Source organism: Cyrtonyx montezumae, unplaced genomic scaffold, assembly GCF_038088225.1.
Source record: "Cyrtonyx montezumae isolate F1298 unplaced genomic scaffold, pur_monq_1.0 scaffold_9, whole genome shotgun sequence".
In the NCBI taxonomy this organism is placed as follows: Eukaryota; Metazoa; Chordata; class Aves; order Galliformes; family Odontophoridae; genus Cyrtonyx; species Cyrtonyx montezumae.
In genome coordinates, this window is record NW_027072100.1 from 10,832,475 (window position 1) to 10,852,582 (window position 20,108).

At 60.9% G+C, this 20,108-nt stretch overlaps 5 protein-coding genes across 7 annotated transcripts; 2 read left to right on the top strand and 3 right to left on the bottom strand.

The window, feature by feature from the left end:
- Positions 1–373: 373 nt before the first annotated feature.
- On the bottom strand, positions 374–2,936 carry SPINT4 (serine peptidase inhibitor, Kunitz type 4). The gene is made up of 4 exons (XM_065754103.1): positions 2,792–2,936; positions 2,499–2,672; positions 1,930–2,245; positions 374–390 (listed from the first exon to the last, which is right to left on the bottom strand). The coding sequence occupies exons 1-3, from the start codon at positions 2,895–2,897 to the stop codon at positions 1,971–1,973; spliced, it is 555 nt and encodes a 184-aa protein (XP_065610175.1). The 5' UTR covers positions 2,898–2,936; the 3' UTR covers positions 374–390; positions 1,930–1,970.
- A 7,366-nt stretch (positions 2,937–10,302) lies between these two features.
- On the top strand, positions 10,303–14,384 carry DNTTIP1 (deoxynucleotidyltransferase terminal interacting protein 1). 3 transcript variants are annotated; one of them, XM_065754100.1, is made up of 13 exons: positions 10,303–10,426; positions 10,512–10,582; positions 10,704–10,800; positions 10,922–11,020; positions 11,290–11,358; positions 11,688–11,744; positions 11,988–12,049; positions 12,472–12,517; positions 12,961–13,019; positions 13,209–13,269; positions 13,663–13,734; positions 14,019–14,074; positions 14,180–14,384. In XM_065754100.1, exons 1-13 carry the CDS (start codon positions 10,340–10,342, stop codon positions 14,370–14,372), a joined length of 1,029 nt encoding a protein of 342 aa, XP_065610172.1. In that variant the 5' UTR covers positions 10,303–10,339; the 3' UTR covers positions 14,373–14,384. The 3 variants fall into 3 exon arrangements, with proteins under 3 accessions (XP_065610172.1, XP_065610174.1, XP_065610173.1); XM_065754102.1 differs by lacking the exon at positions 13,663–13,734; XM_065754101.1 differs by lacking the exon at positions 11,688–11,744.
- Positions 14,385–14,701: 317 nt separating this feature from the next.
- UBE2C (ubiquitin conjugating enzyme E2 C) lies at positions 14,702–16,107 on the top strand. The gene is made up of 6 exons (XM_065754118.1): positions 14,702–14,835; positions 14,919–14,946; positions 15,019–15,105; positions 15,176–15,380; positions 15,784–15,843; positions 15,930–16,107. Exons 1-6 carry the CDS (start codon positions 14,735–14,737, stop codon positions 15,986–15,988), a joined length of 540 nt encoding a protein of 179 aa, XP_065610190.1. The 5' UTR covers positions 14,702–14,734; the 3' UTR covers positions 15,989–16,107.
- Positions 16,103–17,025, bottom strand: LOC136059941 (regulator of G-protein signaling 9-binding protein-like). The gene is made up of 2 exons (XM_065754116.1): positions 16,801–17,025; positions 16,103–16,725 (listed from the first exon to the last, which is right to left on the bottom strand). Exons 1-2 carry the CDS (start codon positions 16,988–16,990, stop codon positions 16,316–16,318), a joined length of 600 nt encoding a protein of 199 aa, XP_065610188.1. The 5' UTR covers positions 16,991–17,025; the 3' UTR covers positions 16,103–16,315.
- Positions 17,026–17,680: 655 nt separating this feature from the next.
- On the bottom strand, positions 17,681–19,512 carry TNNC2 (troponin C2, fast skeletal type). Its single transcript, XM_065754244.1, has 6 exons — positions 19,418–19,512; positions 18,637–18,688; positions 18,403–18,546; positions 18,215–18,329; positions 18,003–18,139; positions 17,681–17,912 (listed from the first exon to the last, which is right to left on the bottom strand). The coding sequence occupies exons 1-6, from the start codon at positions 19,427–19,429 to the stop codon at positions 17,881–17,883; spliced, it is 492 nt and encodes a 163-aa protein (XP_065610316.1). The 5' UTR covers positions 19,430–19,512; the 3' UTR covers positions 17,681–17,880.
- Positions 19,513–20,108: the final 596 nt, after the last annotated feature.

Sequence of the window (20,108 nt, forward strand, 5' to 3'; positions counted from 1 at the left end):
ACAGGCGGGGCCACGGCCTGGGTACCAAGGATGCCCACAATATAAGTAGGCAGAGAGAGGATGAGATGGGAGCAGTGCACACAGCAGCAAGGACATGATGGGGACATGGTGGGGGCAATGAAGGCACCCTTCAGCGGCCATCCCACTCTCACCTCCTCCCCACTGACCCCACTGTCCAAGCTCTGCTCTGCAGTGCAGACACTATCGGCCCTGCTCCTCCCACCTGGAGCCACACCAGCAGCCGAGCTGCCACCGTGGCCAGGACTGTCCCCGGGCACAGGGTGCAGCTGGGAGCAAGGGGAATGTGCTGTGGCCATGTCTGCATGCCTGCCTCTCTTGAAGGTGAGCCCCTGGCCTGGGATGGCAGTGAACAGCAGGGACAGGGATGGGGTCTGCTGTGCTCTGAGCCCACAGCAGCACCATGGCCGTCCTGCACCGACAGGGACTCCACACCAGAGCCATGTGCTGGGGCTGCCAAGGCTGTGCCCGCAATGGCCCCATATCCACCCATCCATCCCTATCCATAGCACCTTCCCCTCTTTCTACCCAAGTCACATGCACACCTGGCCCCAGCTCAGCACCAGCTGACTGTCCCTTCCTGCCACAGAGCATGATGCTGCCGTTGTGCCACAGCACGGTGCTGGCCGGTGCCCTGAGCAGTGTGACACCGACTCAGTGCCCTCAGGGACAGAGATGCACGTGCTCCAGCCGTGGCCACGTCTGCATGGACATGCCCAGAGGTGAGAACCACGATGCAGCCCCATCCTGGAGCCGCAGGGTGCCCCATGCTGAGTGCCCACAGATGGGTGTCCCACAGAGTGCTCTGCCTTGCAGGGAAGGAGGGAGCGTGCCCCATCCCCGGGGGCAGCAGGACGTGCTTGGTCCTGTGCAGCTTCTATGGGGGGTGTCCCCAGGGCCAGAAGTGCTGCAGCAATGGCTGCAGTCAACGTCTGCACGTGGGTACTTGATGGTGAGGAGACAGGGACAGGACCAGCTCCAGGGGACATAAGGGGACTTCATTCCCCCCAGGGGAGACAGAGCCTTCTGGAAAGGGTCATGGACCACATGGGCCCGGCTCAGCTCCTGGTAGAGACACTGCCTTCAGGGTGAGGACACCCAAAGGGTTGAGGAGCAGAAGGGATCTCTCACCAGACCTGGCCATGGCAAACCACTGCAGTGACAGAGCACTTGTCCATGACCTTGGCCACTGCTCCTCACCCCCATCCGTCAGGGCTCCCTAGAAGCACATTTCCCTTTCAGGCAGTGTGTGATGGGAGAGCAGCAGCTCTGTGGCAGGAAGGTGCCTTCGTCTGGGGATGTGGGGCAGTCACAGCCCCAAGCTGGCCTGTTCCCTTCTCGTTTTCACCAGCAATAAAGCAAGTGCATGCCATCTCCAGCTGCCTCTGAATCTCTGTGTTGCAGAGCCCAGCACTGATATCGCCCATGAGGGGCATTGGTTGGGATCCCTTTCACCAGCACCAGGCAGGGGGTCTGCACAGCACATGTGGGACTGCAGGGGTTCAGCAATTCAGGGTGGGCACAGTCCCAGGGCTGGGAGCAGCTCTGGGGTCCCCACTGAAGTGAGGATGCATATCCACCGCTTTAGGACCTGTCCAGGTCACAACTGCAGCTTGAGGGCAGAACCAGAAATGGAAACCAATTTAGATGTAAGCAGGAGCTGTGCTGGGGTGGCCGGATCTGAGACCTGGGGCAGGAAGAACAGGAGCCAGACCTGCTCAATGACCCGTCCTTGTATTGACAGCTGCACAGTCCCGGGCAGGGCTGGGCTCCTCTGGGCAGGGCACAACACAGAGGGGCAGCTGAGCTGTTGTGGGCACCACAGCCCAGTGTTGTGCTCCTCGGGCAAGCCATGGCTCCAGCACGGCCACCAAGAGCACCACCACCCCCCTGCCCTGGGGACAGGGACAGGGACATCTGCCAGGGCTGGGGCTGTGCACAGTGGAGAGGTGCTAACGGGTACCTGGAGCTGAGAGGTGTGGGGCTGGGAGCAGGGCTGCGTGGAGCATCTCCCCACGGGGCAGGGGCTGGGGGGAGCCCCGCTGGCGCAGCTGGGAGCCCACGTGGGAGCAGGCCTGGGAGCACTCCCGCAGGGTCTCAAAGTTGTTCCTGTTCCCACCGCAGCCGCCGTAAATGAACTCCTCGCACTGCTGGCTGGACACGTTGTAGAAGAAACGGATGAAGAGCGCCTTGCAGTTCCCACAGACCGAGGGCAGGTAGCAGAAATCTGTGTGGTCCCAAGGGCTGAGGTGAGCCGAGGTCAGAGACCACTGGGCTCAAGGTGAGAGCACTTTGGGGCCCCCATGGCACCGAGCCCCTCCCTGCCCAGGGTTAGGTCTGCCCCCATCTCCCCAGGAAGCCATATCCCCCACCCCCACACAGGCACAGCTCAGGAAGACCATCCATGAGCCCCCTCCCACTGTGCCAAGATCACCCCCGCTCACCACGACCCCCACGCACTGCACACTGCTGGCCCTCACCGAGCACCGGCTCCTGGCACGTGTGGCCACACTTGCTGGGGCAGCATTTGGTGGCACCAGGACAGTCAGCATCGCCAGCACAGTGAGAGCAGGAGCTGTTCTTGTGGCAGGAGCTGCAGTCCTCATCCAGAGGGCTCTCCATCTCCAGGATGTGGTGGCAGTACCCGGGCTTTGCTGAAGGACACAGTGACCAGGGCTGAGCAGCCGCATTGTTCCCACAGCCCCACAGCTCCCTGCACCACTCTCGGGGTCCCTGAGCATCCCCTCCTCAGGAGCTGCCCCCACGCACTCACCTGTCCCCATCTGCTCCTCTCTTCCAGGCACGCGCGGGGCTGGGACAGACCATGCAGAAAGGGGGAGCAGGAGGAAGAGGAGGAGGAGGCAGGCTCGCTGCACCATGGTGCCCACAGCTGCCGGCTCTGCGCCCCGGGTGTGGTGTGCTGGGATTTAAGGTGCTCCAGCGACAGGGAAGGGCGGAGGGTACGGGGCAGGCGCCCGAGTACTGCTAATTCCTGCCGTGCGGGTAACGAGCCGCACCCAGCGGGCCCGGCTTCCTCGGCGGCATCTCAGCCACAGCCCTAAAGCTGGGGGGACTGGTAGGACGGGAAGGATGCCCTAGTGCGGCCCTCGGGGCGTCCGGCAGCATGCTGGGACTGCGGTGGGGATAGGGATAGGAACTGGAAAGCAAAGGGGAAGAGATGGAATGAGGATGAGGATGGAGATATGGTAGGGATGGGATGGAGATGGGATGGGGACACTGTTCCCACCTGCTTACAGCCCCTTGCAGCCCTGGAGTGGACACCAACAGGACAGAGCTGGGGCAGTGCACGCTCCCCAGCACCCAGAAGCACCCGGTGCAAGTGGGTGGGTGTGGGGTGAAACCAGCAGAGGCAGAGAGAAGCAGATTAAGTTCTTCCTATTCAGCAGGAATAATTGTCTTCTTAATTATTGCTGTAATTACTGTCCCACCGGGAAGTCAAGGGAGAGGAAAGCTCTGCCGGGAGAGGCAGGAAAGTTGGACCCAGGTGGGTGGTGGTGGTGCCACCCACCTGTGGCTTTCAGCAACTTTCCCCCACATCTCAGAGGACTGAGACCCCTGGCAGTGTCTGGGCACAGGACACCAGAGACACAGCACAAAGCAGGGACATAGCCAGCATGAGATGGCCCCCACCTCCCCACCACTACAGTTCAGCGACCCCCCACACCTCTTCAGCCATCCTGAGCTGTCCAGGAAATTCCCCAGTTGCACAGAAGCTTTCTGCCCCACACCCAGAGGGAGGGCAGGGCCACAGAGCCAAAATCCACCAGGCTACATTTTTCCACCACTATCTCTGTGCGGTATCTCACCCACCCAGGGGGTCACTACAACCACTGACATCGTGCTCCAGAATGGCTCCCACCATCTCGTGGAGTCGAGCTGGGGATGTTGGGGCTCACAGCACCTGGGGGCTGTGGGCAGGGAGAAGTGGGGGCACCATGCAGGGAAATGCCCAGTGCCGCGGAGCTGCACTGACAGCCCTGTCCTGCCCTGCCCCAGGGACACGTAGCCTGACTCACAGCAGTGCCGGGCAGAGCTCTGCCTTGGCAGAAATAGCGACCTGGCCAGCCCGGGGAGCACCCAGGAATGTGGCACCTCCCAGGGCGGTGGGAACCGGGCCGGGCTGTGCCACCTTGGGCATGGCAGGGCAGAACCGAGGGCAGAGCGGGTGCTACGGTGCAGCAACACCCGCTGGCCCCACGCAGAGCCCATCAGCACCCACTCCCCCTGGGGAGGGCACAAATGTCTGTCCCTGCAGCCCACCACGAGCAAGGGCACGGGGCAGTGTCATTGCTCGTGGCTGCTCCCTTTCCCGCAGCTCCGCCAGCTGCTGGCAGGCGTGGGGTGCTGCATGCAGGCAGCTCAGACCGCACACGCAGACACGTGTGTGCACGGTTCATTGGGCACACAGCACACACGCAGCTCGGGCTCTGTGCACACAGGTATGCACTTACAGAGCGTGGCTTGCACGCTCACACACGTGCCCAGCTGGCATCACACACACGAACACACGTGCCAGCAACCTGCCGGCACAGCATGCTGCAGCTCTCCTGCTGCCAGCACCCGGCACTGCAGGGGAAGCCCCAGCACTGCCATGCCCACACCCTGTGTCTGGCATCTGGCAGAGCAGCAGCTCCCAGCACAGCACGGCCACAGTGCTGGGGGGGCTTCAGAGGGAAGAGTCGGGGACAGAGCTGTCACTGCACGGTCTGGGGCACAGGCAGAGCTGAGCTATGGCTGAGGATGGAGTGGGAGATGAGAGGCAGCTCCAGCACAGTGTGATGAGCACCCATCCTGGCTTCCCACGTGGCCTCCACTCCCCATCCTTGGCATTGGGACCCTCTGGCACCTCAGGGTGTGGGGTTGGGGGCCACCAGCTGGACTCAACCCCTAGCCACAGAGCCAGGCTAGAGCAGAACGGGGCTGTGGACCATGTCCGGTCACAGGATGTCCCTCAGGAGCCAGCAATTGTTCCCAGTGGCAGAACAATGGCCAGAGAGCTGCCAGGGCACCACGGGCTGCTCCACACTGCCTGGCCCTGGAGCCTCCTCCACCTGCCCTGCAGTGCCCAGCCCCAAGTTGGGGTCTCTCACTGCCCACCTGGTAGTGCTGGATGCTACAGCACATCTGCACAGCTCAGCTCTCAGGGCTGCTCAGAGCACAAAGCAAAGCAGCTACCCCTTATCCCCCACCTCCACACTCCCTGCACTCTGTGTCCAGCAGCACCAGCCCCTGGAGGGAGGGGACATGGGGGTCACGCTCGGATGGAGCTGGGGCAGGGACACGGTCACTGGCACCAGCCTCTGTCCTGGGGAGGCTTTAAAGCCCTGCCTGTACTCGACGTGGCCCCAACGCTGCCACCCCTGCACCATGCGGGTGCTGTTGCTGCTGTTGCTGCTGGGTCTCTGCTGCCTCTGGGCCCGGCTTGTGGCTGCAGGTGAGCATGGGATGGGACTATGGGGAGGGCCCAGGTTGCTGTGTCCCCACAGCAGAGACCACCCTTGCACCACGACCAGCAAACTCGGGGATGGCTCAGTGTGCCCCAGGGTTAGGGTGTCCTTTCTCTCCCCAGGGTTCACCTAGCCCCTGCTTGGACCTGGACCAAGGACTCCACTCGTGCAGTGTCCTGCCAGACAGCTGGACAGCTAGACATGGACTCACCCATTGACTGCAGAGCTAGCACTCATCACCCTCCATCCCACCTCCATCCCTCCACCCTCAGCTCAGAACTGGGCATGGGGGTCTCTGTGTATCTTCCTTGCCATTAAATCCCATCTGCAATGAGCTCTGCTGGTTCCTGTGGTGTCAGTCTCCTGGTGGACCCCCAGCCCCCGTGGGAGGGACGTTCCATGGCAGACAGTTGGTCCTGGGGCCAGCACACACATCCTGCCTACAGCCCCAGGCTGCTCACCCAGGCTATGACATGTCAGGGGCACCTCTGGCTCTGTGGAAGAAGCTGGTACATCCACGCAAGCTTCCAGTGACAAGGAACAGCTTGTTGAACTGAGCAAGTGGCCCGTTGTGGGATTTATTAGGGAAGAGAAATTCCTGCCCAAAACAGCACTGGTGTCCAGGACTCGCTCTGGCTGAGTGAGATGAGGGGAAGCTGAGGGCAGTTCTGTGTGCCCATCTGCCGCGGGCTGTCCTCGCACCTTGTGCCTGCACACGTCCCACAGTGCTGGTCACTGAGCATCATTGTGGTAACTGCTGCCAGCATCGCTGCCGTCACCACCACTGCAATCCTCAGCCATCAGTGTCACCGTATCCACCGTCATATCCATAGTCATTCTCTCCATTTCCACCATAGTCATCACTGTCATTGTTACCATCACCGTTATCATCATCATTGTAGCCATAGTAATAATCGTGGTCATCTACATCATCATCATCGCTGTCATCGTCATCATCGTCGTCATCACTGTCATCACCCTCCTTACCGTCTCCATCAGACTTTGGTTTCTCTCCTGACTCGGGCTTCTCCCCACTCTCCTGCTTCCCCCCACCCTCAGGTTTTCCCAGCTCTGGTTTCTCCCCCAGCATGGGTTTCTCTCCAGCCCCCGGCTTTCCCCCACTCCCTGGCTTCTTCCCACTCTCAGTTTTCCCCCCACTCTCAGTTTTCCCCCCACTCTCAGTTTTCCCCCCACTCTCAGTTTTCCCCCCACTCCCTGGTTTCCCCCCACTCTCCGGTCTCTCCATTGCTCCTGGCGTTATCTTTGGCTTTTCCCCAGCCTCACCCTTCCCCTCACACTCTGGCTTCTTCCCCACGCTGGGTTTCTTTGTGACCTCTTGCTTCTCCCGCAGTGCAGGCATGCTCGCTGCGGGTCTCTCCCCACTCCCTGCTCCATTCTGTGATGCAGGTCTCACTGCTGGCTGCTCCCCATGCAGGAGCTGCTCTGCACTGCCCCGCTCTGCCCCCGGCTGCTGCTGCTCCGATGGGCTCTGGGTGCTGTTCTGCTGTTGGCACCGCACTTCCACCTGTGGTTGGGTCACGGGGATGACGGTCACTGCTCTGGGCAGCTCCGGGCAGCCTGGGTGGAGGTAATGGAGCAAGGTGAAACACCGATGGCAGCGAGTTCTTAGCAAAATGAAATGAAGGTGCTACGTATTATTTAACCGGGGCATAAATACGTCACTGAGCACGGTCGTGAAGCAAGCACGCATGCTTTCCTGTTAAGCAATAGAAAGCAAACACGCACAGAAATAGCACAACACACTGCTGACATACACTGCCTGCCTCACGGGTCCTCTCTAAAATGGAACTGGACCAAAACGTTAGGAAGGCATCGCAGCCACTGACCACCTGGCAAACCAAAAGGCTTCAAGCCTGTTCTTATCTAAGACCTAAAGAAATCCAAGTTTCTGGAGAACACTTAGGAGACGATGAAGGCATTTCTGCAGACAAATTTCATCACAGCGCAACGGCCCCAGCGCCTCATTGCAGAGCAGCAGCACGTCTGGCCGACACCGAGCAGTTAGTGCCTGCTAGTTTGAGCTCTGAGATAAAACAGCCCAACTTGTAGTGAGCACAGAGCACTCTGGAAGAGGAGACGGGCGGAATTTTAAGCGCTGCTCTAAAATCGGCTCGCTGCTCGTTCAGAAAGAAATGTGATTTCCATTTCTTTGAAAGCTGGCCGTTTTTCTTGAGGGAAAAAGTAAAGAGGAAAAAATGATTCTTTCATGGGAATTTCCCCTCCTGCAAACGCACTCCCAGGCTGAGAGCCTTGCAGCGGTTGGTGGGAGCGTGGCGGGAGCCTGCACACAGCCCCAGGCACAGGTTGGGATGGAGGAAGCACCTCCCCAGCACTGCAACTGTGTGCTGGTGCCGCTGTGGGCTCTGTCCCCATTAGGGTTCAGCCTCCAGGCAGAGAACCCCGCTGGCACCAGCCCCATCTGGGCAGCCGGGCTGCATCTGGGCAGTGCTCAGGGTATGGGAGCCCTGGTCCCAGCCAGCATCACGAGAAAAGCAGCATCAGAAGGAAATAACAGAAAGCAAGAGAAGCTTCTGGAGACGGCGTACTCCAAATCGGACTTGCATGACATTTAGCATTTTGAAGAACCCAAAGTTTGAGCCTTAAGCAGGGCTAGAGCTCGCAAGGGTGGCAGCCCTCGCAGAAAGAGCACAGCACACCTCACCGACCGCGCAGCGCTGCCCTTCCCGGGCACGGGGCCGTGCTCACCTGCAGCGGGCGCGGCGTGCAGCGGGGTGCTGAGGGCCAGCAGCCCCAGCAGGAACCAGCCACCCACCGGCATGCTGCCAGCACCCTGCCCGCCCGGCGCCGCGCCGGGATTTAAGGTTCTGCAGAGAGGCGGCTCCGGGCACCTCCCACGTCCTGTGTGCACCGTGGGACACCCGCAGCGGAACGCTAGGCTGTGGCCAGCCCTCCTCAAGGCACCCTTTGCTCCACTCCTCGGCCCATAAACTCTTAATGGGCACTCGTGACGTCAATGAGCTTCATTCACCCCCGGAGGCACTTCCTCACTTCCAGGAGCCGGAGAAGGAGCGGCAGAGCGAGATCCCCCCCCTCCACTGCCCCGGAGGAGCTCAGCTCCACCTGTGCAGGGCTGAGTGTCAGTGCTGTAGTTTGTTATGCTTTAAAATCAGCAGGAATAAATGTCTCCCGGCAGACAGAGCACGGAGTACCGCAGCGCTGCGTGGAGAGGCAAGCTGCCCAAGGCGGGCACTGCAGCTCAGCTCCACACTGCTGCTGCCACATCAAGGATGAACAAAGAATTCAGTGTGCCACCACGTTTATGTCTCTGAGCTCTGCATCAGGGTATGAAGAGTCTCTACCGCTGCGAGCAAGAGCACACCACTCTGCATGAGAACTGAGAAGGCAAAGCTCCCACACCACAAAGCTTTGTCCAAATGGTGGCAAAGACCACACATGGGCAGCACTGGGGCCATATGCTCAGCAGTGGGAAGGCACAGGGCCTGCGTGCCACCAATCCTGCGTGGGAAGAAGGCTCAATGCAAGAAATGAGCTCGAAGTACAGGTTTCTTCCACTCCTTGTGGCCATGACTCAATTCCAGAACTATTTCCCTGTGAAACGCCCGTGTCTGCCTAAGTCCCTGTGCCCCACACCTCAGCACACTGGTGTCACCGCTGTGGCTGTGCTGAGAAGAGCTCCCCAGGACCCCCCCTTGCCATGGTTCCCTACCACCTGCTGTGTTCTCCAGCCCCAGGGTGTGGGCAGCTCTGCACAGCCTTGGGGACTGCTGCTCACGGGTCCCTGCCTGAGATGCACTGACACCTGCTGCAGGTGGCACTGATGTTCTCCAGTCACCCCACAGGAGAGGTGTTGCTGGCACCGGTAATGATAACTGTGCAATTATCTCCATTATTCTTTATCCATAGATTACTATCCACTTCCTACCTTGAATATGACGAAGGCAGAGGGCGAATTCAGCTGGTGCACGTGGCAGTGACTCAGGGTGGCCCAAGGGGCAGCACAGCACCATTGCCAGAGCCACTGGGGAGCTCCTGAGGGCACTGCCACGCTGCCCGGGGGCAACCCCGAGCTCCCTGGGAACAGTACAATTGCTACGGCACATTTACACTCCTACAGATCCAAACGGTCACAACGTAGAGAACTGGGAAGGCAAATATCTTACAAGCATGCTTGTGTACAGAAATAAGCAAGCTGGTAAGGCCCATCCCATAGATCCTGCTCTGCACAGATTCGAGTCCCCAGTGTGCACCTGTGTCCAGTGAGCAGAGATGGAGCAGCACACGGAGCCCGGTGTGGCCAAACCCAGCAGCCCCAGATGTGCCCCGGGAGCTCAGCAGGGCGATGCCACAATGCTGCTGAGAACGTCACCGGTCCGGGTTCCTGCAATGAAGGACTGTCGCAGCCACCTGATGCTTCCAATTGTGAATTCCGGTTTTGTTTTGGTTTGTTTTGTTTTGTCTTGGAAGCAGCAAAGTACCAACACAACAGATTTCCCTACCAAAGAAACCTTTAATCGTCACTCCGACAGAAAAATCTCCAGTGCTGCGCGTCGCTCCCGGGGCCCAGCGGGGAACTCACTGCCACTCCGCCCCGGTCGGGGCGGGAACACCGGGTGAGAAACCGCGGATTCGGCGCTTCCAGGAGAAAAACAGTGTTACGTTCAGAGCGACGGCGCTCTCCGGGAAGCGCCGCCGACCGACAGCCACCGCCACCCCCACCGCCACCGGGAGCCGCCCCGGACCGCAGTCCCCACCGGAAGTCTCGGCCAGTTCCGGCGCTGCGGGTCGCGTCCCGATGACGTAATGCGGCCGGCGCTTCCGGGAGCGGCGCCGCGGGGCGGGAGCGGGGCGCCATGGGCGCCGCTCGTGACGCGGAGCAGCAGTCGGGGCCGCCGGGCGAGGAGGGCCCGGGAGGCGGCGAGGAGCAGCCGGGCGGCACGGTGAGGCGGGCGGGAGCTGGCGGCGGCGGCGGCGGCGGCGGCACGGGCCGGGGGAGGGCTCGGGGCTGACGGTTGTGTCCCGCAGAGCCCCTGGAACATCATGATCAAACACCGGCAGGTGCAGCGGCGCGGCCGGCGCTCCCAGATGACCACCAGGTACGGGCGGGCTGGGCCCGCGGGAGCGGGATGCACGGCGGTGGGGCCGGGATGGGCCTTGCGGGGTGCGAAGTGAGGCTGCCGGGCCTCACTTCTTCTGACTCCCCCTCTGCTCCCGCAGCTTCACTGACCCAGTGGTGTCCATGGACCTGCTGCGAGCCGTGCTGCAGCCCAGCATCAACGAGGAGATCCGGGGAGTCTTCAATAAGTACATGAAGGTGAGCTGTGCAGGGCTCCAGAACCCAGCTCCAGACGCCAAGTGGGAGCAGCAGGGGAGCTGGGCGCTGCACCCTGGCCAGACCTCACCTGGCTGCTGACATCTTGCTGCTCCTTCCCCAGTTTTTCCAGAAGGCAGCACTCAATGTGCGTGACAACGTTGGGGAGGAGGTGGACCCAGAGCAGCTCATCCAGGAGACGTGTCGGAGCTGCCTGGAGCAGGTGGGCACCAGCACACATGAAAGTGTTCTGAAACTATTGCTGGGATAAGGCCTGGGGGCAGATGTACCCAAATCTTTAGAGTCTGTAGTGGCCAGCTGTCAACAAAGTGTTTAATCCTTAGATGTGGCCTTTATACTTCACGTGGCCCAGAGCTTTCCCATCAGCAAAGGTGCCTTTGCACACAGACCTTCTATCATAGGGTGAAGCAGGGGTTGCTGGCAGTCCCTCTTTGCACCCAGCATCAGGTAACCTTCCTTCTCTTCCTGCAGGCCAAACTACTGTTCTCAGATGGCAAAAAGGTTGTGTCCAGGTTGCCCCATGAGCAGATGGGACCAAAGGTAAAAGTTGTTATTGTTCTCAGAGGATTAAATGACCTGTAAGAGCTGGGAGGAATAGAACGAAGGGGTTGGAATTATTCATTAGCTGCACAAGTGAGGAGGTAGAGCTGAGACATGTTATGGGGAAAAGTAACCTACAGAGCAGTGCAGACCCCGGGCATAGCATCTGCGTGCTTCACACTGATGTGGGGGGGCTGCAGCATTTCTCTGTGCCCTTGTGCTCTCTGCCTTGAGTCAGCAAATGAGAGCTGCAGGCTGTGTGTGTGGGGCCATGCCTGACTGGGGTGGGAGAAGGGTTCGTCTCCATCCTCCCACCATTCCTCTTCCAGCGTGCCCGACAGATGGATGAGGAATTGAATCGTCGAGGAAGCCCCCTTCCCAAAAAGGTAGGAGGGTTTTCCACATGAGGGATTTTATGTTCTGAGAGACTTGTTCCTTGCTCCTGTGGTTATTACCACAGTATGAGAGTGTGCAAGTGTGAATGTTTTTTGTGAAGGCTCAGAAGTGCTTGCTCCCGTGCCAGTGTTATGCTCATTGTGAAAAGATCTGCTTCTGTAGAAGGGAACAGGTAATCAAAAGGGTCCTCTCAATCTGCACAGCTGAATGACTGAAGGATTTCTTCCATACAGAGAAAGGGACGGCCTCCAGGACAGAGCCTGTCAAACGATCGTGGGGTCTCAGGCATGTCTGCGTGAGTATGGGCCTTGAGCTGCTGCCTGTGCTTCAGGGGGCAGTGGGAAGCAAAATTGGCTGAATTAAAGGGCCATCAAAACCTGCAATGTCCTTCCCCCAGCCCAAAAGAGAGGTGCAGGGAGAGATGCCAGAGGGCAAGAGAGTTTTGGCTGAGGTTGAGTTTCAGGAGGCAAAGGCCTTCCAGGAAACAGTTTTAAACAGGGCCAAAAGACACACAGAACCAGGTGGATGATTCAGTGAGCTGTGTGTGACACAGGTGGTAGCAGGGAATGCAGCAGAGATGAGGGCCCAGAGCTGGGTGGAAGGTATGAGAGGGTGGATCTGGAAGGGTTCAAGCTCAGATTTCTGCCACTGGGAGCTTGTATCTGTCTACACTGATTTTTCTAGGACCTATTCTTACTTCACTTTCCTTTCCTTCAGGTGGAAGCTCAAAGTCTCTGAGCCTGTGAGAAGGGATGGACCAAAGGTATTGGCTGACTGGTGCTGCTGGGCTCACCCTCTCCTCCCTTCGCTTCCGCTAGCAGAGCCCTGCCTGCAGCGGCAGCACAGAGCAGTCCTAGATTGTGCCTTACCCTGCTGGGTCTTTACAGTGCCTGGAAGCCTTTGCTTGCTTCCTCCAGACACTGTAGCTCTGTGGTGTGGTACAGCTGTTAGGAGGCATAAGGAGAGCCTTAGTAGGTAGTATCTAGGAGGATCCCACAAGTGTTTCCCACAAGGGAAACAGCTTAGATCAGCCCAAGGTGATGCATTTTCCTTCCTCTGTGGCAATCCAGAGGTTTGTGGCTACCCTCCCTCCCTCCCAAGCCAGGGGGCAGTTCTTAGGTTCCCCATCAGAGAGCTGAGGCTCATGGAGCATTGGCTGGCACCAGCTTCATTTCTAATGTTGCCCCTTTTCCAATTGCTCTGTAGTGGGATCCATCCCGACTGACTGAAACCACAACCTTTGTGCTGGGATCTCGAGCAAACAAGTAAGGAATGGCCCTGTTGACGGAGGGTGGTGTCTCCCAGGCAGGAGCCCGTAAGACTCCTCTTGTCACCTCGCTTCTCTGCCTCAAAAGCAGTAGGAAGGGCTGAGGCCTGGGGAGGAGAGGAGGTGCCCCATGCTGCTGCAGGGCCCCCCTGCCCCAGTGTAACAGCCCCTTGTGTTCCTTTTTCAGAGCTCTCGGGATGGGAGGAACAAGAGGGCGACTCTACATCAAGCATCCCCACCTCTTTAAGGTCAGATACCACAGCAGGATGCCTCCTCCTTCGGGGTTTGCTCAGAAGCAGTTTGTGATGGGAACTGGGAGCGTGTGCTTCGGCTTGCTTGTTTTTTTCCTCCCCATACCCCATTTGTTACCTTATAGCACGTATACACAATCTGGCCAGCACACTGAAACATAAGTTAATGTTAGTACAGCCTCTGAGGTGCTGGTTTAGCCCAAAGTCAGGGTTTTCTTTGAGAGGAGAGCAGGCAGGGCAAAGCCCTCCCTCTGGAAGTCCCCCAGCACCGTGCCCTGGGGCTGAGGTGCTGGCAGTGGAGCACTGGAACGGGCTGTGCCCCACAGGAGGGTGGTCCAAGTGGGAGGTCTGTGTCCTGTGTTCAGCCAGGTCCTTGCTGCTTTATTGCAGTACGCAGCTGACCCGCAGGATAAGCAATGGCTGGCAGAGCAGCAGCACATGAGGGCCACTGGGGGCAAGATGGTGAGTATGCCCGGGCTTGTGCCCGCTGCAGCCCAAGAACTGTGCGGAAACCCGCTCAGGACGGACAGGGGCGGAGGAGCAGAGAGGCAGGCAGCGTGCCACGGGCAGGGCCATGTGGCAGGACAGGCAGAGGCAGGGCTCGGGCACCTCGGCCAAGAGATGTTTGCTGCTCCCGGGGCTTGGGCAGGCGCAAGAGCCAGGAATGCAGGGACGGGGTGGTAGAGCTGCCCCATGGGCACCGCAGGTCCCGGCAGAAGCACAGTGTGTGTCTCGCCTTGCTGCAGGCCTACCTCCTGCTGGAAGAGGACATCCGCGACTTGGCGGCCACTGACGACTACAGGTGAGGCACGGTGGGGTCACCTGAATGGGTCCCCAGCATGGGGACCTTGTGGGTCCTTGCCTGCCCTAAGAGCCTGTGAGCTGCACTCGGCCCGCTCTCCTGCAGGGACTCAGTGGAGCTGCGGCTGGAGGAGCTGAAGCCCTTCGTCCCACCTGCCTGGATGACGGAGAAGATGCAGAAGTACATGGAGACGCTTCGCGATGGGGGGGACCCACCGCCGCCCCCTGAGCTCCCTCCTGAGGGTCCTCCTCCCGAAGGCCATCCCGAGCCCTCAGAGCCGCCCTCGGGCCCGCAATAAAAGCCGCTGCTTCGCACCCGTGTCCGCGCTTGCTGGGTGGGGGGGGGGCGGCCCCTTTAAAGGCGCCCTGGGACGGGGAGGGGAGTGGGGGCCTCCTGCGTCTGCGCCGTCCCGCCTCTTCCGGTTCCGCCCGCCGTTTCCATGGCAGCCGCGTGGTCGGCGATAAGCGATTGGTTGGCTAGAGCGGAAGCGCGCGCTGATTGGTGGGGGGGTCGCGAGTTTGAAACATTCAAACGGAGTGCGGGAGCGACGCGGAACGGACGGCGGAGGGAGAGGGGCCGGGAGCGGAGCGAAGCGAAGCGAGCCGAGTCCAGCCCAGCAGAGAGCCGCGCGGGAGCCCGAGGGAACGGCCCACAACCGCCATGGCCTCGCAGAACGCCGACCCTGCCGCCGTGCCCAGCGCCGCCGCCCGCAAAGGGGCTGAGGCGGGGGCCACGGCCGCCCGTGGCTCTGTGGGGAAGAGGTGAGGCCGGGCCGGGGGGCCGAGGGGGTTGGGCAGCCCTGCCCGTGGTTGCCGGTTCGGCCCGTAACGCGCTGTCCCCGCAGGCTGCAGCAGGAGCTGGTGGCGCTGATGGTGAGTGGGACCGAGGTCGGCGGGGGCTGGGCCGGGCTGGGCCGGGCCGGCTCTAACGGTGCTGCCGCGCAGATGTCCGGCGACAAAGGCATCTCCGCCTTCCCCGAGTCCGACAATCTCTTCCGCTGGATCGGCACTATCGATGGCGCGGCAGGAACGGTGAGACCCCGCACGGCGCCGCACGACGCGGCTCCCCCGGTCCCCCCACCCCGCTAACTGCCGCCCACAGGCCTACGAGGAGCTGCGTTATAAACTGTCCCTGGAGTTCCCCAGCGGATACCCCTACACCGCGCCCACGGTGCGCTTCCTCACGCCCTGCTACCACCCCAACGTGGACGCGCAGGGCAACATCTGCCTCGACATCTTGAAGGAGAAGTGGTCGGCGCTGTATGACGTGCGCACCATCCTGCTGTCCATCCAGAGCCTGCTGGCAGGTGGGTGTGCTGGGCGTGGGGGCTGTGGGTGCCTCGGACCCCCCTGACCCCACCCTTATGCACCCTTTGCACTCTACCACTTCCTGAAGGGGGGTTGTGGTGAGGAGGGGGTGGGCCTCTTCTCACTGATAAATAATGACAGGATGAGAGGGAATGGCCACAAGTTGCGCCAGGGAAGATTTAGATTAGACCTGAGGAAACATTTTTTTTCTGAAAGAGTGGTCAGGCACTGGAATGGCCTGCCTAGGGAGGTGGGTGAGGCACCATCCCTAGCGCTGTTCAAGAAGTGTTTAGATGAGGTGCTAAGGGATTTGATCTAGTAGTTGGGTAGGGATAGTGATAGGAGGATGGTTGGACTAGATGATCTTATAGGTCTTTTCCAACCTTATGAACTTATCCCCAGAGCCCAACATCGACAGCCCGTTGAACACACACGCTGCCGAGCTGTGGAAAAACCAGCCTGGTGAGTGCCCCGAGGGTCCCCCTTGAGCAGTGGCAGTGACACAGCCCCGCTGCCCCAACCTCAGCCTGCACCCCCTCTCCCCACAGCCTACAAGAAGTACCTGCGGGAGATGTACGACAAGCAGGCTAAGAGCCAGGAGACCTGACCCCCACCACGCTGCCCCCTTGCCCCTGTCTGCTGCGCCTTTCTGTATTATAGGCTGTTTTTAACTTAATTTTGGAGTGCGAGCTACGGTTAATGTATAAATAAATTGCATGTCTATAACTTTTTCCATCTGCTTACATGCACTGCACAGCTGGGCTACGTGCAGAGCTGTGGGTAGGGGTGCTACAGGGCAGGTGGGGGCATGGAGGGACGCAAACACACGTTGGGTAATGCGGGCTTTATTACTGCCCTGTATGTGGCAGCTCCTAGGGCCCGAGGGGGTCCCATCCTCCTGAGCTGAGCCAGCCCTGCACCTCCTGCCCCCAGCTCACAGCACCCTGCAGCAGGACCCAGTGCCAGACCCTCGTCCGTGGAACGTGGGGGCTGTGTCCCCTCTCAGCCCCGCCACGTGTGTGGCTTCCACCGTCCATAGCGGGATGTTAGCCGTGCTCTCCATCTCCACCAGCATTGCCCTCACCTGCTCCATCTCCTCCTCCAGGCATGGGGGAGCTGGGGGCAGCTCGGGCCCCTCCCCTCGCCCCCCTCCCAGCCCGGTGCGCAGCGGGGCCACACCACCCTCCCCCGGGGAGAAGATGTAGCAGAGGCGGTGGGCGCAGCGCAGGTCCTGCAGGAAGAGCTCCAGGGCAGAGAGGAAGAGCACCCACAGCCGCTCCAGCTCTCGCCGCTCCTGGGGGCCCGCTGCCTGCCGCAGCCATGCCAGCAGTGCGCTCTGCAGCCCTGCAGGACGGAGAGGCTGAGTGGGCTGCAGCCCCTCTGCTCAGCCCCCGTGCTGCCCACTGCACGGACCCTTACCGACACTGAGCTCCCGCACCTCCGTGCTCCTCCTGTGCCGCTCCTCGCGCAGCTGAGGGCCATCAGCACTGCCCCCCAACTGCAGCACCAGCTGCCGGTGCCCCGCTGCTGCCTTGCAGAGTGCGGTCTGGGTGGCTGTGCACACCCCCTGTGCCCCGCAGCCAGAGGCAGCCCCTCGCCTCGGTGCCATCCTGTGCCAAAAGGACTCCGCTTCTCACTGGCTCTGCGGGGCGGGGATGGGTCCTGAGCTGGGGTCCTGCGTAGTGCCGCTCCCGTTGCTCCCACAGGAAGTGGGTGTTCCCTGGACCCGTGAGCGTTGGCCCAGGACGCGTCCCGCTCTCAGCACCCCTGTGGCAGTGCTCCTCCCCAACTGCAGAGGCTGCACGGAGACATAGGTCCCCAGGGAAAGCTGGCACAGACCAGGCTGGCTTTTCCAGCTTTGCCTTAATCCCTGCACAGAGCGGTGGCTGCTGTCTGGGGGGGGGCAGCAGCCCCCTGCTTTTTTTGACAAGTTATCCCATCCTATCCATCAGAACCCTGAAGCAGTGTTGTCCCCTTTTCCCCCTCCTTCCCCGCAAAATCCAGCGTGTTCTCACATCCCAGAGTGAGCAGGAGCAGCCTCGCAGCGCTGCCTGCTGGGACCCTGGGAGGACAGGGCTGCGTTTCCTGCTGCTGCTGTCGTGGGAAGCAAGTGCTCCTGATGGAAACTGTGAGCTCAGCGCTGGCTGGCGCCCACCCAGCAGCCCATGGGAGCTGCTGCTCACGCACTCATGGGTCAGCCTGGCTGGTTCAGGGCACGGCACGGCGTTGCACACTCCCCCGTGGCCCCTAGCATGGGACACAGTGCCACAGCCCCCCCAGGCACTCCCATACTGGCAGCTCAGCCTTTCCCCTTTTAATGAGGTTCATCCATAAACCACATCTGTCAGAGTCAAGGAAAAGCTCAGCCGCCGGCCGAGGGGCACAAGCTGCTGCAGGGCTCCAGCGGGTGGGCAGCGAGGGCAGGCGCTGCAGCGGGGCTGCTCCTGGGCAGAGGAGCAGGGCTGGCTGCCACAGCCGGCCCGAGGAATGTCTGATCCCTTACTGCACGCCCTCCATCATCTTCAGGAACTCTGCAAGAGAGCAGCACAGTCAGACCCAGCTGCCCCACACGCACAGCCCAGAGGGGCTGGGCAAGCTGCGGGGCTGGGGCTGCCGCTCACCATCGAAGTCAATGCGGCCATCGTTGTTCTTGTCTGAATCCTTCATGAGGTCTTCTATTTCCTCCTCGGTGACGTGCTCCCCGGTGGCCCTGAGGATCTCTCCCAGCTCCTCGATGTCGATGAACCCATCAGCGTTCCTATGGGAGAGTAAGGGCAGGATGTGGCCCTGCTCGCCACCAAGGACTGGCGCCAACAGGCACCGCCCCACTCACTTGTCGAAGATGCGGAAGCAGTTGGCCAGCTCCTCCTCGGACTTGCCCTTGGCATCCTCTTTCATCTGGCGCACCATCATCACCAGGAACTCCTCGAAGTCGATGGTGCCGCTGCCTGTGAGGAGGGAGCGTGGTGTGGATCAGGCTGAGCACTCCAGCCACCCAGCACCCCCATGGAGGCTGCTCACCATCCTCGTCCACCTCCTCGATGATGGCATCCAGCTCCTCCTTGGTGGGGTTCTGGCCCAGCATCCTCATCACTGTGCCCAACTCCTTGGTGCTGATGTCCCCACCACCGTCCGCGTCAAACATGTCGAAGGCAGCTTTGAACTCTGCAGAGAAGAGCAGTCAGGGCCAGGGCTCGGGTGATGGGACGGGCCCTGCACGGGCCAGAATGGGTCCCCACTCCCTTCCCCGCTCACCAGCGATCATTTCCTCGCTGAGGAAGGCGCGAGCCTCTGCCTGCTGGTCCGTCTGTAAGGCACGGGGAGAAGGGGTCAGTGCCCATCCCACGTCCCCCTGCACTGCCAGCACAGCCCCTGCCCAGGGTCAGCAGCACAAGGGGCTCTGCAGCAGTGTCCGGAGCAGTGCAAAGCCTCGGGCTTCCCAGCACAGCCCTGCAGCACGTGGCTGTTCCCTGAGTGAGCTAAGGCCCCGGGGCAGCCCCTGCAGCTCAGCTGCCCCAAGCCCCATGCAGCCGCCCACCAGGGGTCCATGACGCAGGGGCTGCCATGCTGCCTTGGCATCCCAGGCACGCGGCACTATTTTTGGACTCTCTTCAACTCCCCTTATAGGGAGCAGTGCTCTGCAGGCACCTGTTTGCCCTGGATCGAGTTTCTCCTGGAGGCGCGGGCTGTCTGGGGCTGCAGAGGTGTCGCATGACCCAGCGCTCGGCTTTCAGCGCCTTCACACAGCTCAGCTGCAGCCGGGGCTGCTCTGATCGCCCCATGCACCCAATACCCCGAAGCAGCCACGCGCTCCCTCCCTGGGACACATCCCATGGGGGCACACATCCTACAGGGGTTCATATGCCATGGGAAACAAGTCCCACTGCCCCCACGTCCCTGCTGCCTCGTGCCATGTCCAGCCTGTGGGGACCATCCCTCTGCCATTGCCCCATAGAGGTGCATGGCAGCCCCACACCACAGTGCCCAACACCTTCGGCCTGGCTGCGTCTCACCCCGGCACCACTGGAGCTCTTACCATTGACGCCATCTCTGCTGCTCTCCTCCCGCAGGGAGTCACCTCCTCCTGCACCAGCAGCCCCCAGATGCTCCCTGGCTCCCCAATTTGTAGTGTCCCCGTGCCCCCAGCCGTTGGCCCCCAGCCCCGGCAGCCTATCAGCTCCCTGGTGGAAATCCGGCCCTGCTCATTGGCAAAGGGCTCATTTTACCTAATTTAGCCAAAGCGTTATTGGCCAAGAGCGGGGGATTAAACGTGGGTCTGAAGCTGGGATAGAAATTCAAGCCCTGAGGGGAGGGACACGGCATCTTGGCAGGAGTGCGGCTTCTTCACCTGCACCTCCTTGCCCCAAGACAGCTCAGCATGGAGAGGGTTAAAAATAGCCCCAAAGAGCAGCATCCCCCTGACACCAGGACAGGGCTTCCCCTGTGTCAGGCCGGTACTACAGACAGGGCCGGACAGCACTGCCCACACCACCGCTGAGCCCGCAGCACAGACTGGGGCAAGCAGGCAGCACTGGGGCCATGCCCCCTCCCCCACCCCGCAGTACCCCAGCTGCTCCGGCTGTGCCCAAACCACCGTTTCCTCCTCTCACCCCTAATTTCTGCTCTGGAGGGGCTGAGGCAGAGCTGCAGCCCCCAGCCCCAGACCAGTGCTGGCTGTGAGCAGCAGACGGGTGAGGAGCAGGGCCCTCCAGTGGGTCCCCGCTCTG

Bases quoted from the DNA above. Each gene is read 5' to 3' on its own strand.
- LOC136059941 (XM_065754116.1), bottom strand. From the start codon at position 16,990: ATGGCACCGAGGCGAGGGGCTGCCTCTGGCTGCGGGGCACAGGGGGTG. The intron at 16,726-16,800 runs GTAAGGGTCCGT...TCCGTCCTGCAG, and splicing joins GGTGCGGGAGCTCAGTGTCG to GGCTGCAGAGCGCACTGCTG.
- SPINT4 (XM_065754103.1), bottom strand. From the start codon at position 2,897: ATGGTGCAGCGAGCCTGCCTCCTCCTCCTCTTCCTCCTGCTCCCCCTT. The intron at 2,673-2,791 runs GTGAGTGCGTGG...TGTGTCCTTCAG, and splicing joins AGAGGAGCAGATGGGGACAG to CAAAGCCCGGGTACTGCCAC. The intron at 2,246-2,498 runs GTGAGGGCCAGC...GGGACCACACAG, and splicing joins GTGCCAGGAGCCGGTGCTCG to ATTTCTGCTACCTGCCCTCG.
- DNTTIP1 (XM_065754100.1), top strand. From the start codon at position 10,340: ATGGGCGCCGCTCGTGACGCGGAGCAGCAGTCGGGGCCGCCGGGCGAG. The intron at 12,518-12,960 runs GTATTGGCTGAC...ATTGCTCTGTAG, and splicing joins TGAGAAGGGATGGACCAAAG to TGGGATCCATCCCGACTGAC. The intron at 13,020-13,208 runs GTAAGGAATGGC...TTCCTTTTTCAG, and splicing joins CTGGGATCTCGAGCAAACAA to AGCTCTCGGGATGGGAGGAA.
- TNNC2 (XM_065754244.1), bottom strand. The intron at 18,547-18,636 runs GTGAGCGGGGAA...TCTTCTCTGCAG, and splicing joins CAGCGAGGAAATGATCGCTG to AGTTCAAAGCTGCCTTCGAC. The intron at 18,140-18,214 runs GTGAGTGGGGCG...ACTCTCCCATAG, and splicing joins TGCTTCCGCATCTTCGACAA to GAACGCTGATGGGTTCATCG.
- UBE2C (XM_065754118.1), top strand. From the start codon at position 14,735: ATGGCCTCGCAGAACGCCGACCCTGCCGCCGTGCCCAGCGCCGCCGCC. The intron at 14,836-14,918 runs GTGAGGCCGGGC...CTGTCCCCGCAG, and splicing joins CGTGGCTCTGTGGGGAAGAG to GCTGCAGCAGGAGCTGGTGG. The intron at 15,844-15,929 runs GTGAGTGCCCCG...CTCTCCCCACAG, and splicing joins GCTGTGGAAAAACCAGCCTG to CCTACAAGAAGTACCTGCGG.